General features: G+C 37.9%; 1 protein-coding gene across 2 annotated transcripts; it reads left to right on the top strand.

Moving 5' to 3' along the window:
* The first annotated feature begins 8,356 nt into the window (after positions 1-8,356).
* LOC122007774 (type I inositol polyphosphate 5-phosphatase 8-like) lies at positions 8,357-12,144 on the top strand. 2 transcript variants are annotated; one of them, XM_042563302.1, is made up of 11 exons: positions 8,357-8,536; positions 8,871-8,931; positions 9,019-9,094; positions 9,168-9,245; positions 9,363-9,456; positions 9,557-9,661; positions 9,764-10,142; positions 10,201-10,394; positions 10,477-10,588; positions 10,684-10,832; positions 11,289-12,144. In XM_042563302.1, exons 2-11 carry the CDS (start codon positions 8,899-8,901, stop codon positions 11,521-11,523), a joined length of 1,455 nt encoding a protein of 484 aa, XP_042419236.1. In that variant the 5' UTR covers positions 8,357-8,536; positions 8,871-8,898; the 3' UTR covers positions 11,524-12,144. The 2 variants fall into 2 exon arrangements, with proteins under 2 accessions (XP_042419236.1, XP_042419235.1); XM_042563301.1 differs by having other exon boundaries at positions 9,165-9,245.
* Positions 12,145-15,031: the final 2,887 nt, after the last annotated feature.

Here is a 15,031-nt window from a genome sequence, read left to right as displayed (position 1 = left end):
GGTTTTGTTCATGGATTTTAATCTTGTGGTGTATTTATATTTACTTGTGATATTTGTTGTGTTAAGTCATGCCGACACACAGTCATTTTTAGCTTTCATGTTGTGAGTGGAATGTGTAAATCCCTCTTTGGCTATGTTTTATATCTTCCACCGTGCTTTTAGGTCCATGTTGTAGACTCATATCATGTTGCATCGTATATTGTAACTAGGGGGTACCGTTCATTTTGTGGGACAAGTATACCTCCAAGGCATGCCACTGATAGGTTCTATAGTAAAAAAAAATTAGTGAGGAGTTTAGATTTGCTTACAAAAAAGATTGATTATTGTATAAACAACTGCATAATATTTTGGAATAATGACAATGAACTTATTGAATGCAGAATCTATACTCACCCTTATTATAAGCATAGTAGTCGCATATCAGGGAGGAAGAAGAAAAAGATTGTATAAAAAGTTATATATTACTTTCCATTAACTGCTAGATTTCAACGCTTATATGCATCTGCTGCAACAGCAAGCTATATGAGGTGACATCATGAATATGCGCACAAAAGAGGTATGTGCCCTCCTTATGGCTCCCCTGCATGGAAACATCTTTTGCAATGGAACCACGTAATGGAAGACTAGACTTTCTACAGTTAGATTTCAGTCATTTGGTCAGCCAGGACAATAATATTTATCTTGGCCAGTTATATTAACACAGTATAACTTACCTAGTTACCTCCATAGATGGATGTGCATGAAAGATGAATTCATATTTCTTATGTACTTATTCCAAGTCCAAGGAACCGAAAGAGAAGATATATGTTTTCTTGCAACCTATGATTGTCGAGCTTAATGAATTATGAAATGTAGGCTCAGAAACTTATGATATTACAAGTAAAACTAATTTTACATTTCATGTTATTCTATTATGAATAATCAATGATTTTTCATCATACTCAATGTTGTCATGATGGAGCACGACTGGTAAATTACCATATCTCACATTACATAATAGAGTCTAATATATTTTTATTACCTTACAATGGGAAGGTATCTTGGTCTGATAATCACCATAAATATTTACCAGTTGAATACACTTTTAGGCGAAATAAGAAAATTTTCATTAAGAATGTTGTAGTAAAAAAACTTCTATAAACAATCAAGTCAGGTGAAGTCATTAACAAAATAGACAGCTATGCATTCTTACTAGTATCTCAGTTTAATTATGATTAGATAAATAAATATATTATTAGGCAGTGCAAGTGTGGTTAGAAGAAAAGAATCATTTTCTAAGAGCTGACATATTGAAAGTATCTGTTTATTTGACATAATTTATATGTGATGCATGTTGGAAAAAAATTATTCGATAATATTTTCAACACTGTGATGAATGTGTCTGGAAGAACTAAAGACACTATAAAATCATGTAAAAAATTAAAAGAACTAGTCAGTAGACCAGAGTTGCATCAGGATTAAACAACCAATAAACTTTCAAAGACTTGTTATACATTAAAAAAAATGGTAAGCAAACTTTATATAGTTGATTGAAAGAAATCAAATTCCCAGATGGATATGCCTCGAATATGGTTCGATGTGTGGATATGAACATGTCAAAGATGCTTGGAATGAAGAGTCATGACTATCATGTATTCATGCAAAGAATTATTCTAGTAATTTTCCATGACTTACTTCCTCAAAATGTTTGGTAAACACTCACAAAATTTAGTCTATTTTTTAGAAATTTGACAATGAGGTGTACTATGATGGCTGATATGCTTCAGCTAGAAACAGATATTCTTCTCATACTATGTAATTGAGTGCATTTTCCCACCCAATTTTTTTGATTCAATGGAATATCTATCAGTTCACATACCTTACGAGGAATAACTAACCGGTCTTGTGCAGTACAAATATATGTATCCATTTGAATGGTTTGAGAAAATTAAATAATAATATTTGTAACACAGAAATACCGATAGTGTCCTCAAAATTTTGAAGATACTAAGCCAATAGACTCATAAATGTCTTCTATTTTCAACTTTCCTAGTAACCAAATGGGTGTATCTATTTCTAGATGGTTAACTCAACAAAAATATTATACTGCAAAAACATATATACTCCTAAACTGTGATGAGGTCAACCCCTACATAAAGTGAGTTAACTTCTTTAATCAAATATTCATCCCATTATGTTTGTTTGCTATCCCAATTATCTTAAATTATCTTCCATGATAGCTTGTACGTATAACAACTACAACTACAAAAATCCATCAATGGATGTAAGTGAGATAGTTGAAAAGTTAGAGATGAAATTTACATTATAGTTTCAAATCTATGTAAGTTAGAGAATAATTTAAATTTCATACATTTGTATCAAATCCCCACTTAATTTATATCATAACTACTTTTATAAGTGAACGATCATAGAATATTAAATGTGCAAGATTCCAGAATATTCAATCTTGTATCTGGACCTCTCCGTAAGATACTATTATACTCTTGTTACTATGTAATGACTTCAAATTCCACGTTATACAATGGGATTCACATAGACTAACCTTCAATTTTGGTGTTTATGTAAAAGGATCTATTAACAATAATAATTTCGAATTTGATATTACGGGAGACTTGAAGAAATCATAAAGGTTGAATATCCTGCCTTACCTATAAAAAGGTGTGTGTTATTCAAATGTTTTTGTTATGATCTAACTCCAAGAATAGGTACTAGAATACATTCAAACTATAATTTAGTTGAGATTAATGTAAACAAAATTTTCAACAAGTATGAACCTTTCATTTTCGTAATACAAACGAGTCAATTTTTTTTATCTTGAATATTAGATAAAGAGATGGCAGGAAAATTCAACAATAGCTTGAGCCAACAGAAACACTAAGCTGGCTAGCCCTAGTACCGGATCCATAAAGCATATAGCTGGATCCTGATCGATCGTTGAACATGCCTTAGATTTGGTGAGTTTACAATTACTATATTTATATAAGAATGATGTAATTATCAATGAATTCTAATATTTTGATTTAATTGCATTCTTTAATATCGAGAAAAGTAAGCTATAGTGACCCCCTAGGGAGGTATTTACCAAGATACACAAGTTAAAGGATGACGCAATTGTCAATTTTCGATCGTTAGTGATCTTGTCTAAAAACTACAGAGAAGGTGTGTTGGGCACTGTGGATTGGTTGTTGACTGAGAGAAGACTTTTTTCTCCACAGAGAGGCTTCCTCTCGATCCTACACACACGAAGACGAGTCAAAAAAATGTCAACGCCTAAAAACCAGGGGGAGTCCCTGACGAAGACCCTCCGACGCTCAAGTCAGTATAGTTCGAATGAAGAACATTAAAGAACGTGCGCTCAAGAATAAGCTTCAGATGTTCAGATAACGTATTTTACCAATAGAGAGAACCCCCTTTATATATCACCTCTCATAACCTCCGAAATCATGAGGTGACGAAGAATGTCAGAGGTTGTTGGACAATGGAAAGTGTACAATATAGGCAATGTACTATAATTGTTTGAGAAATCTTCCATTGACTCATATATGCACCCTTTTTATCATTTATAGCCTATGTCATTGCTGAGGCCATTGAAAGAATATGTTGTTATAAGTGGTCGGCTAATGAGAGACACAATAATCCTTAAGAAGATTCTAACAGAATATTCTTTAACATGTGGTTGCTATTCTGACAGGTTGTTCGGATTCTCTTCTCATGTTATCAACTGAGTATATCCCAGACAGTCCATGAGGTCGGATGTTTTTACGCCTGTCCTTGCATTAAGTTGTTCAGTTATATTCTGTAAAGTCTTCTCATGTTGCCGGTTGAGTATATCCTGGTCGGCCCATAAGAACGGCTGTCTTTATGCTTGTCCTTTTATTAAGTTGCTCAGTTATGTTCCGTATAGTCTGCTCATGTTGTCGGCTGAATATATCCCAACTGGCACTTAAGACCGACCGTCTTTATGACTATCCTTGCATTAAGCTGCTCAGTTATATTTTGCACAATATTAGCTATCTGTTCGACAAATAATATGATGCATTGGGCATCCTACAAATCTATTCAAGAAATCATATAACAAACTGTGCATGCTGAAAATCCATTTAGGCATCAATATGAAGCTGAGTGCCTTAGGCCTGACCAACCTTTTATCTAGCTGGACCTGCATAGAGATTTATGAGGCTAAGCGCCTTAAGCCCGACCAACCTTTATTTGGCCGGGAATGCACAAGAGATTTGTGAGAGTTGGGGAGACCAACCATTATTCTAACCAGACCTCTAGCTAATCGATTGCGAGATGGGTCAAACATTCTATCTGGCCTATAAGGTCGCGCCGTCTTTAAACTAGGTTGGGCGTACTATCTTTTCAATTTAAAAGTAAAGCACTAAACCCCTTATATTCGACCGGTGTAAGGGTCAGTTGGCCTTATCCTGAACGGCTTACAATTTGGTCAGGCTGGACTTGAAAGCCTTAGCGCTGGACGAACAATAACGCCAGGTGGGGAATGCTCTCTTCCCTTGATTTTCACTGCCATGTCACTTTAGCTTTAACCGCCACATCACCTTGACCTTGACTGTCATGTCATCTTCTAGGTCTACTCGTTATAACCCGTATTAGTCAGCATTAGACGTAAGACTATAAACTTGAATATATTTAACTATTAGTAATGATTAGCTTTTTTAATAAATATCTTATATGAATATTTTTTAATGTAAATAGGAAGAAATCATTGCTAGGGTTACGCAAACGTCTCAACCTTCTACAAAGGGAGGTGAAATGCAGACTCTATCCATTGACTAGATAAATGAGATTTATTATGATCTGATCGGTGGAAGGAAAAAGACCTCCACCCTCTACGATCTTGGATCTCAGGCAAGATTCGTATATAATCGGGTAATGACTCCTAGGGCCCGTGGTTGTCCCAACGAATCATCTAATGGATCCAGATCATCTACTAGAGTAGATGCCTTAGAGTAAAAAAAATTAAGATGTGAAGAATCGACTCTCAACATTGGAGAGAGAATTTTACAAGGAGCGGCAATCCCGAATAAGATATGAGAAAATTAGACAGGAAATGCGAGAATTCATGGCTCAGATGAGTTAAACGCCGTATCATTTTGACTCTCAAGAGACTCTAGACATTCAGGACCATACTAATCAGTAGATAACTTAGAGATGTGTTGATCTTTTACTTTTCTTTTTTTTATTTATCACTTATGAAATATGCAAAATATATCTATTATTTTTTTAATATTTGATGTATATTTAATTGTATTATATCTTTTCAGAAACATTGTAAATATATTCTATATATTACCATTAACAAATATTCAAACTAATATTCATGTGTAGAATAATTTTCTATCCATACTGTTCATATTATTAAATTCAATATGTTAGTCATAATTCTATGTTCCTTGTCTTATTAATAACCTATCACACTACTAGCTATTTTTGAAGTGGATTGCCTCACTAGGAGGTGTTGTATTTCGTATTATTAGATTTACATGTATTATACTTTAATTTGAGATGTATGGATATTTATTTTTGTTTTGTTGTTGGATTAATTTGATGCTTGCTTAGATTACATTTGATACTTTCTATTTTTGTAAATATATCATTTTGTTGAATTTAATCTTTATGAATGTTATAATGTGTTATGTGTTTGTAAATGTCAATATTATATTTGAGAATGTGTTATGTTGTTTGTGAATATGTAATATGTATTTGTAAATGTGTTATGTTATTTGTGAAAATGTGTAATGTGTATGTGATGATGTCGATTGATATATATGTAAACAGGGGGAAAAGGCAAAAATAAATACTTGTTGTTGGAATTTTTTAAAAATTAGTGACAAAATTTTAAAATTTCATCATGAAATTTTAAATTTTCATTACTAATTAGAGACTAAATTTTTTATTTCTATGATTAGATATGAAATTTAAAAAGTTATGATAATTAGCCGCGGATATTTAATATTTCATCTCTAATTAAGTACGGATATTTTAAAATGTTACGATAATTAGCAACAAGCATTTAATATTTTGTCTCTAATTAGTGACGGTATTTGATGATTCCATCTCTAATTAGCGACGATATTTTATTATTCCGCCGCTAAGTTTGGCTAAGTTATAATGACGTCATTAACAATTTTTGCGAGAAATTAAATATTCCGTTGCTACTAGAGATGGAAAACATATATTAAAAGTAGCGATGAGATTAATAAACTTTCGCTTCTATTTTAGTGACGGACTATTTAATTTTGTTGCTAAAGTTAGAGACGAATATATAATTTTGTCTCTAGCAGTGATGAAATATTTAATTCCATCGTTAAAGGATGTCAATAATCAATTTCATAGTGACAGTAATAATCGGTAGCTAATTGATCGTTATATTCAATTAGAGATCGATTAGATTAGCGATGATAATTATTTGAGTAGTGGTTATCTTTTATATAAAATTAAATGTCTAGTCCATTTTTTCATGTTTCCCTCCTAGTCCTCTCTACAATTACGGTCGGATCGTGACTACAATCCAACCGCAATTGACTGTGATCCTTTCCTGAGTTCACATTCCCACCCAGATTATAATTTGGATCAAGACAGACGGTTGGAGGACGCCCAGAGACCACCAACGGTGAGTAGGCGGCCGGGCTGTCGAGCGTCGAGCGAGGGACGACCTCTAGACGACCTTCAATCATCTACCCTGACTCAAACTATATTCTGGGTGGGAATATGAACCTAAGAAGAAATCATAGTTAATTACGATCAAATTCTAATTACGATCCGATCATAATTACAAACGAAAAAAATTAAAAATCGACAAAGAATCTTGAATTGTTTGTCACGAAGGAAACACATCCTTGTAACGTACAATATTTCATACCAACCAGTACATAGTCACCATGCATGCATGTGAGCATCATTCAAGAGCCCTTATTCAAACATGCAATGCTAAAAGATTTGTAATTAGATCATGCATCCAACTTCTTCCACCTATCCTAATTATTGAACCACACACGGTAATGAATATAATATGAGATCCAATTAATTAAAATTTTCTTCTCTCAATCATTAAAATTTTCTCTTGATTGCACATGATGAGGGGTAGCAAACTTAGGCCACAAAATTGGGTAGTAGGGCCTTCCCTCTGGTGAATTTATAATTAATCCTTTGCTCTAGGGCATTCATGATGCCACCATGTGTCCACAACGAAGCATTTCCCTTAGCACATTTGGTCATGATCACAATTGTTTTAAGTGGGGTGTGATTAGGTGCATAATTACGATAAAGGCGCGATTATCAAAGTCATAGACAAGAAGCCTCCAAATTAGGCCAGGAATTCTTATTATATTAACTATGTATTAATTCTTTACTAATTAATTATGCCCCTGAATGAATCTGTTGGAGACGACGAATTGAAGGCACTTTGGAGAATTAGGGTTAGAGATTCTCACCAGATAAGAAGATAAGGAAAAGAGAAGAAGGACCACTCTTAGCATTTTGTGTTTGGTGTCAAAAAATATTGGTGTTGGTATAAACGACACCAACTTTCCTTTTTCTTCTAATTATTAAGATTGATTTTGTTTTAATTAACCACTCTCAACTAACATGATTTGTTAATTGTAAAATGTGTGAATAACATTGAGTAAGTTAAAGTAAAAAAAAAACTAGTATTATTATAAGACGTACAATAAATTAATTACACAATCGAAGAGTATATTGATATAAAAAATTTGAATTATGATTATTGAACGAGTCAATATATATATAGTGAATTAAGTGTTTTTTTTCCTTAGACAAACAAAATGTTACCATATTTGGCAGGATGGAAACACGATAGTGCGATTCTCCCCACTTCTCCTTTTGAAAAGTTAAAAAAAAAATTAGGGTCGGAGGTTCTTGGAAGGTTGGCAAAGTGGAATACAGGCAGAAAAAGAGCTACTCTTGACCTTTCCATCACACATATGAAAAAAGTTTATCGGAAAAGAAGTTTTTATTTCTTTATTATTATTGTTCTTCTTATATTATATTATATTATATTATATTATATATTTTGAAGAAAATTTATTATTCTAATCCTGCTAAATTACTTCTATTCTTTCTTTTATCTTCTCTTATTTCATAGGATCAGCTTGACCCGTTTTACTTACAGATAGATCGGACCCGTTAACAGTAGTGCAAATGAAAACGTTTTGACCGTCCGATGAGATCGAATTCGATGCACGTGATCCGAATGGTACTTCTCCAGAGCAGTTTAAACTTTTATAGGGTCAATAAAGTAATTTCATCCCAAGAAAATTGAAGGGGAAAAAAAAGGAATAAAAAGCCTCTTCCTCGTGGGTTGCCAGACGACGAGAATACATCACCACCTTCGTCTTCATAAAAACACACTCACACACACTCCGATCTCTCCTCCTCTCTCTCTCACTCTCGCTATCTAGTGGGTTGAAGGCTTCTCAGAAGGCGAGCAAAGCGAGAAAAAACCTTGACTCCAACCCCAAGCGATCACTTCTCTCCTCGGTTTATCCATTTGAAGGTAATTAAAGCTCCCTTGATAAATTACTCTTTCATCAATGGCGGAAAGGATCCGCTTTGGTTTCTTTCTCCAACCTATTTCTGCGGCGGAAGCTAATTTCTTGACTTTTTGAGATTTAAGATCGGTTTGTATAACGACTCTGACCGTGGACGCCATTTCTGTGTTCAACGTTTCAAAAGCGAAATTAGAGGAAATACATGGCCTGGGTTTCTTCTTGTTTCTTCCTTCCTCTTCTCTGTAGTCACATCCGTATCAACTTTTAGCTTTCTACTATTCAACACTGCGTCATCTCGCAATAAAAATCATCCAGTTTTTTAATTTCTTCTACACGCAGGTCTACGTCTTCCTCCTCACCGGCATCGATGAGAACAGAGCCGACTCGAATGCCTCCAAAGGTGAGATCTTTCTCTCACAATTCAACTCCATACTCTAATTATTACTCTCAAACGCTATTAATCGAGTTAATTAATGGGTTGTCGCAGTCATCTTCTTGGCCGAAGACGGTTGTCTGCAAATGGCTCAACTTGAATAATCCGGAGTCGTACTGTGACCGCAACAGTAAGTCACTCCTCTGTTTTCGCAGTCATTCATTAAAAGGTGAAGCTTTTATGATTTCCGCCTCAAACAGCAGGCAATTTTGGGGTGATACAGAGGCGGAAGAGCTGTTCGGACAAGGACGGCAGCGTTCTAACCAGCAGCGAGTTGTCAGGTTCCCATCTCGAACCCAATCATAGCCCAACGCTAGCATTAATTTCACTTCTGCAACTTCAAAAGTTTTGATTTTTTTTTTCTTTTTTGTTTTTGGCGTCCTTTTATGGATTTATAGGTGGATGGTTGGTGGAGAGCTGTGAAAGCCTCGAACGCCCCTGTTTTGGGAAGGAGATGCCGGTTTGCTCCTCGCACGCCGTCGAGGGATTGCGGTGAGGCCTGCGTTATTGATCACAAAGGGCATTTTTTTGGAGTTGCTACTGAAATTATTAATGTGGAATTGAATATTGTTTAATTGATCGGGTGGAGCAGGGTGTTCGTGGGCACATGGAACGTGGGTGGGCGGCCGCCCCACGGCGACCTCGGCCTGAGAGATTGGCTCATCAGCACGCCTTCGCCGGACATCTACGTTCTCGGGTATTGCGATACTACTTATTGATGATTCGAGCTCAGCTAATGATTAATTGAATATTCCCACCTCGGTTTCCTAAAATATTGTTTTTTGGGGGGAATTAACAGGTTTCAGGAGATCGTCCCTTTGAACGCCGGTAATGTCCTGGGGCCAGAGGACAGAGGCCCGGCGAACAGGTGGCTTGCCCTTATTCGACGGATGCTGAACCCAGAGATGCCAAATCCCTGCAGCTGCGCCTCCGGCGATCTCGACAGGGGGAGTATCAAGCCCAGAGTCAGCTTCTCCGATTTGCTCTCGCTGGAGCTAGAAGAGCGAGACGACGACGGCCACGGCAGCGCTGGACAGGAGATGTACTTCCTAGCGTCTAGCAAGCAGATGGTGGGCATCTTCCTCTGCGTGTGGGTCCGCGCCGGCATCGCCGACGCCATCACCAGTCTCAAAGTCTCCTGCGTAGGCAGAGGCATCATGGGTTACATGGGCAATAAGGTGAGTGAATTTTTCATCGATCTCCTTCCCAAAAATCTTCTCATCATATGAAATGCAGGGATCGATATCGATGAGCATGACTCTGCACGGAACAAGCTTCTGCTTCGTGTGCACGCACCTGGCGTCAGGAGAAAGGGACGGCGACGAGATTCGCCGGAACTCCGACGTGATGGAGATCATCAAGAGGACCAAATTCCTACATTCTCACAGGACTAATGCAGCACGAACCCCAGAAACTATCCTGAAGCACGAGTAATCAAGTTTTTTTTTTTTTTTTTTCTTTTTCCCTTGTGCATCAGAACCCATTAATATAGGTTAAAATTTGACCATGCAGCAAGATCATATGGCTTGGAGATCTCAACTATCGATTAATGGCTTCCAATAGCATCGAGACACAAGCACTGTTGCAGAGGAACAATTGGCTGGCCTTGTTAGAGAGAGACCAGGTAATTAATTTATAATATTACTTAAGAGGAACGCATTAGTAAACTTAATTAGTTAATGCATATATAATTAAATTGGTGCAACATATTAATTGCAGCTACTGATAGAACAGAGAGATGGAGGTGTGTTTGCAGGGTGGGAAGAAGGAAGAATAAGCTTCCCTCCGACGTACAAATACAAGGCCAATTCTGACATCTACGCTGTTAATCCGGCCAAATCCAGAGAGAAAAGACGAATCCCAGCCTGGTAATTAACTCTCTAATCTTCCACGTATAATGAACCGATCACTTTCATTAATTATCTCACTCCATGCCGATTAATTACTAATTAGGAAGTCTAAACGCTAGTTTGCTTAGGTAGCCGCATCATTGACTTTGAGTGTTTCCATTGATTTCCCGGTGTTGTTAGGTTTAAGGAATCAAATTAAGAGGTGAAAGGTGTCCAACCTTTCACAAATGTAGTTGAGCCGACCACTAGCTTTATTATAATGATTAATTAACCTGCAATAATCCTGGCTTAGTTGTACATGTGTATGTCTGAATACAATTGGAGTCTCGATCTGCCGCCATCTGTTCGTTAATTAACACACACACTTTCTCTCTCTCTCTTTCTAAATAAGATAAAAAGGGCGCCTTTTGTGAAATGTTTATGTTTAAGAGGAAAATAGATTAACGTTAATTAGCGTTAATTGCTATACAACAGGTGCGACCGTATCTTGTGGCGAGGGAAGGGGATGAAGCAAATGTGGTACGTGAGAGGCGAGTCGCGGTTCTCCGACCACCGCCCAGTTTACTCCCTCTTCTCCGTGCAGCTCAACCAAGAAGTAGAGACAAGCAACGGGAGCTCTGCCGGGTCGTCGTCATGGGGGAAAGTGCAGGCTGAGGAGTTGTTCCTCGTAGCCCGAACTCAAAGCTGCATGGAAGCCAGCAGATACTAATTAATTCATTAACTAATCCTTCCCCCACGCAAAGTGCGCACCCATTTGCTTGAGCAGAAATCCACAGGAAGAGAGTGCAGAGAACTGGCGCTTCTGTCTGGGGCCACTTGGCTTTGGACTGCAGCCTTTGACCTCGCTAGCTAGCTGAGGCAATTCGACAAATACCTGGTGGGCCGGCAGCAGCCTTGACCAAGCGAAGACTGCAGCGTGCGCAGCATTCTTTTCAGGGATGCTCCGGGGCAATGATTGAGATGGTTAAGGGGATCGGAAGAGAAGCGGTGAAACACATGCAGGGACTGGTTTAATTAAGCTCTTTGCTCCAAATTACTGTTCGTCTTCAAATGTGGGATCGTGTGCAGGATGAGAGGGGAACAGCCCAACAGAGTGGAAGGGTTTGTCGGTGTTATTCTTTGTTGAAAAGCTGTGAGGAATAGATAGCTAGCTAGCTCGGAGATGAATGGTGGTGGGTCAGAGACGGCTTTTGCTTCGTCTCTACTACTGCTGGTCAGCAACCACTGGATAAGATAACCGTGCAGACCTTTTTTAAGGCACGGATCGCGTTTGTTTATGTATAAATTTTAAGATGAATCTATGCGTGAAGTAGAGAAAAATTACACACAATTACCGGCTCGAAGTTTTCTTGCATCTTAGATTTAGAAGCAAAATCAGCAATCATGATTTGGCATCACTGATACTTGGAAAATTCAGATGAAACTCCTACTAGACAACACGAAGGGAATCTACATCTTCATCTTGACAAACTACAAGTTACATTCGTGTTACCTTGATAATTATCAATAGACAATATATATATATATATATATATATATATATATATATATACACACGGTGTATGATAGAGGAGTCGGATAGTTGACGTGGCTGAAAGTCAAGCCCATGTGATGGTCAGAAGTCAAGCTCATGTGGCGGTCAGAAGCCACGAGGTGGTCAGAAGTCAAGCCCACGTGACGGTCAGAGGTCAAGCCTACGTGATGGTCAAAAGTCCAACCTACGTGATGGTCAAAGGTCCAGAGTACAGGGCGGTTCGGGTCGAGCATAAGTGACATTCAGGGGTTAGGTCTACATGGTGAGTAAGAACGCAGAAAGTAGGGCATACGGGTCAGGATAGGCAGACTAATGATTACAGGTCAGGACTTACAAGATAAGACAGGTAGAACAGGATACATGGACCAAGACGTACAGTTCAAGGTAAGCGGACTAAGGTTTACAGGTCGGAATTTACAGGATGAGACAGATAGACCAGGACGTACAGTTCAAGGTAAGTGGACTAAGGTTTACAGATCAGGATTTACAGGATGGGACATACAGACCAGGACGTATAGATCAGGGTAAGCGGACTAAGGTTTATAGGTCAGGATTTACAGGATGAGACATACAGACCAGGACGTACAAATCAGGGTAAGCGGACTAAGGTTTACAGGTTAGGATTTATAGGACGAGACATGCAGAGCAGGGTATGTGGGCCAGGACGTATGATTTAGGACTTACAGGATAAAATACGGAGCAGAGCCTTGCATACGGGACGAGACCTAAAGAACGACAAGCGAAGGCCTCGATTGACAGGGTGGTAAGCGCAGGTCTGGATTTACCGAATGACAAATGCAAGGCTGGATATACAGATTTGGATTTACGGGGCGACAAATACAAGCGAGGGAATGCGCCAGGGAATGCAGGTCTGTGCCCACAGGTCAAGAATTGCAAGTACGAGGACCCAGTTCAGGGTTAATGGACCAGGGCGAGCACATACTATATGACAATCATGCTAGAAAATCGTAACAACCTGTCAGAAAATAATCATCGCATGTCAGGGAATATGCTAATGGTCTAGGGCTCATTGCCTACCGATCTCTCCTTAGACCTATAGGAAGATGCCATGTGTCATTCACCACCAGACAAATCCTGACACTCGACATTCCTTGACACTTGTCAGACTCCAGAAGTACCCACTGCCATATAAAAAAGGGAGATTTTTTTCTTACATCGGTACGCTCACTTATCTTTTTACATTTCATCCTTTACTTTTCGTCCTTTCGTTTCACTGTACTTCGGGGGAAAAAGTACATGACTTGAGCATCGGAGAGCCTGATCCGAGGACTTTTTCCCTGGTTTTTGGTCTCTAACGACCTGGGAACTTGTCTGAGTGTGCGCAGGAGACCTTCGTCTCATTGTCCCAGTCATCACACCTCGTCACTCACCCCGTGGGAACCTTTCCGGTAGGTACCAGGCCAACAAGACGTCTCCACGACTTTCCGTCAATACCGAAAATAGCGCGGCTAGTTTTTGTCCAACTCAGCTTCCGGACGGGATCAATATATAAAAGATTTTAAATTAAAAGCTAATTATTGCAATAGTCTTTCGCAAAATTTAAGTAAGTTATTTCCCTTGCATACATGAAATTTCATTTGGAAGATTCCTAAAATTAGCTTTTCTACCTAATGAATCAAATAAGATTTATGATTGATTATAGACGAGTCCAAACAAACTGAACCAATAATTCGTCGCGAGTGGATAATAATTTAATATTTAAAAACAAACTACTATTGAAGAAATTTTGTGATCAGACAGGACGAGATTGCAACGTGAGCTCATATTATGTGCATACAATGGAAGTCAATGGACATGGAAAGTCAAAGGGTACACGTAAGCACATGATTGCATGGGGCGTCAATAATTAGATGCGAAAAATTTTAAATGGGCGGCGAGGCCGGCGCGACCGTGGACGTCGTTGGCCCATGTGGCACCAAATGCTAAGGCTGCTTAGGAAGCCACGTGACACATGTTGACAATAGAAGGTCAACCGGCTTGACTTCAAGGAGTTAACAACGTCTTGATGAACATCAAATCAAATGGGGCTATTCTTTATATGGTGCACTGACACATTTGGTGGTCTCCGGACCCGAGTATCTCACCTCACTCATTATTTATTTATTTTTTTTTTATTATCATAATTTATCTTTTTCGTAATAGCCTTAAATTAAATGCAACGGAATGTTAGGAGCGAGTGATTTCATTTTTTTATTACAGTAACACATTTGGTGGGGTTTGCTTGAATTTCCTTTTTTTAGATATATATCTATATATTCTGTAGCGAGTGTGAGCGACATCCGACGATAACATTTGGCGCAATTAAAATTTATTTATTTTTATATATGTAACAACTTTTCTCTTAAATTAAAATAAAATAAATTCTCTCTTCTCTATCTTTTAATTGCATGCATCAGGTGTTGGTTTTTAAAAATCATCATCACAACTTAAATATACAAGCTATCACTATACTAATTTTTAAAAATCAACACTATAAGTGGTACTGATTTTTAACATGGTGTTGGTATTTGATCAACACCAAGGTGTTAAAGACTAATGCCAAGATGGTGTTGGCTTTAAAATCCAATACCAGGTTAAAAATTAACACCACCTGGTGCTGATATTTAAATACTTGCACCAAGTGAAAAACCAGCACCACCCACTAGGTGGTGTTGGTCTTTAA

This window comes from Zingiber officinale, chromosome 8A, assembly GCF_018446385.1.
Source record: "Zingiber officinale cultivar Zhangliang chromosome 8A, Zo_v1.1, whole genome shotgun sequence".
NCBI lineage: Eukaryota > Viridiplantae > Streptophyta > Magnoliopsida > Zingiberales > Zingiberaceae > Zingiber > Zingiber officinale.
The sequence above is the reverse complement of the archived record's forward strand: the minus strand, read 5'-3'. Positions and strand labels throughout refer to the sequence as shown.

What these genes read in the sequence shown, in the direction of transcription:
- LOC122007774 (XM_042563301.1), top strand. Translation starts at nt 8,899, where the DNA reads ATGAGAACAGAGCCGACTCGAATGCCTCCAAAG. An exon ending in CGACTCGAATGCCTCCAAAG is followed by an intron (nt 8,932 to 9,018) that starts GTGAGATCTTTC and finishes GGGTTGTCGCAG; the next exon opens with TCATCTTCTTGGCCGAAGAC. An exon ending in AACCAGCAGCGAGTTGTCAG is followed by an intron (nt 9,246 to 9,362) that starts GTTCCCATCTCG and finishes ATGGATTTATAG; the next exon opens with GTGGATGGTTGGTGGAGAGC.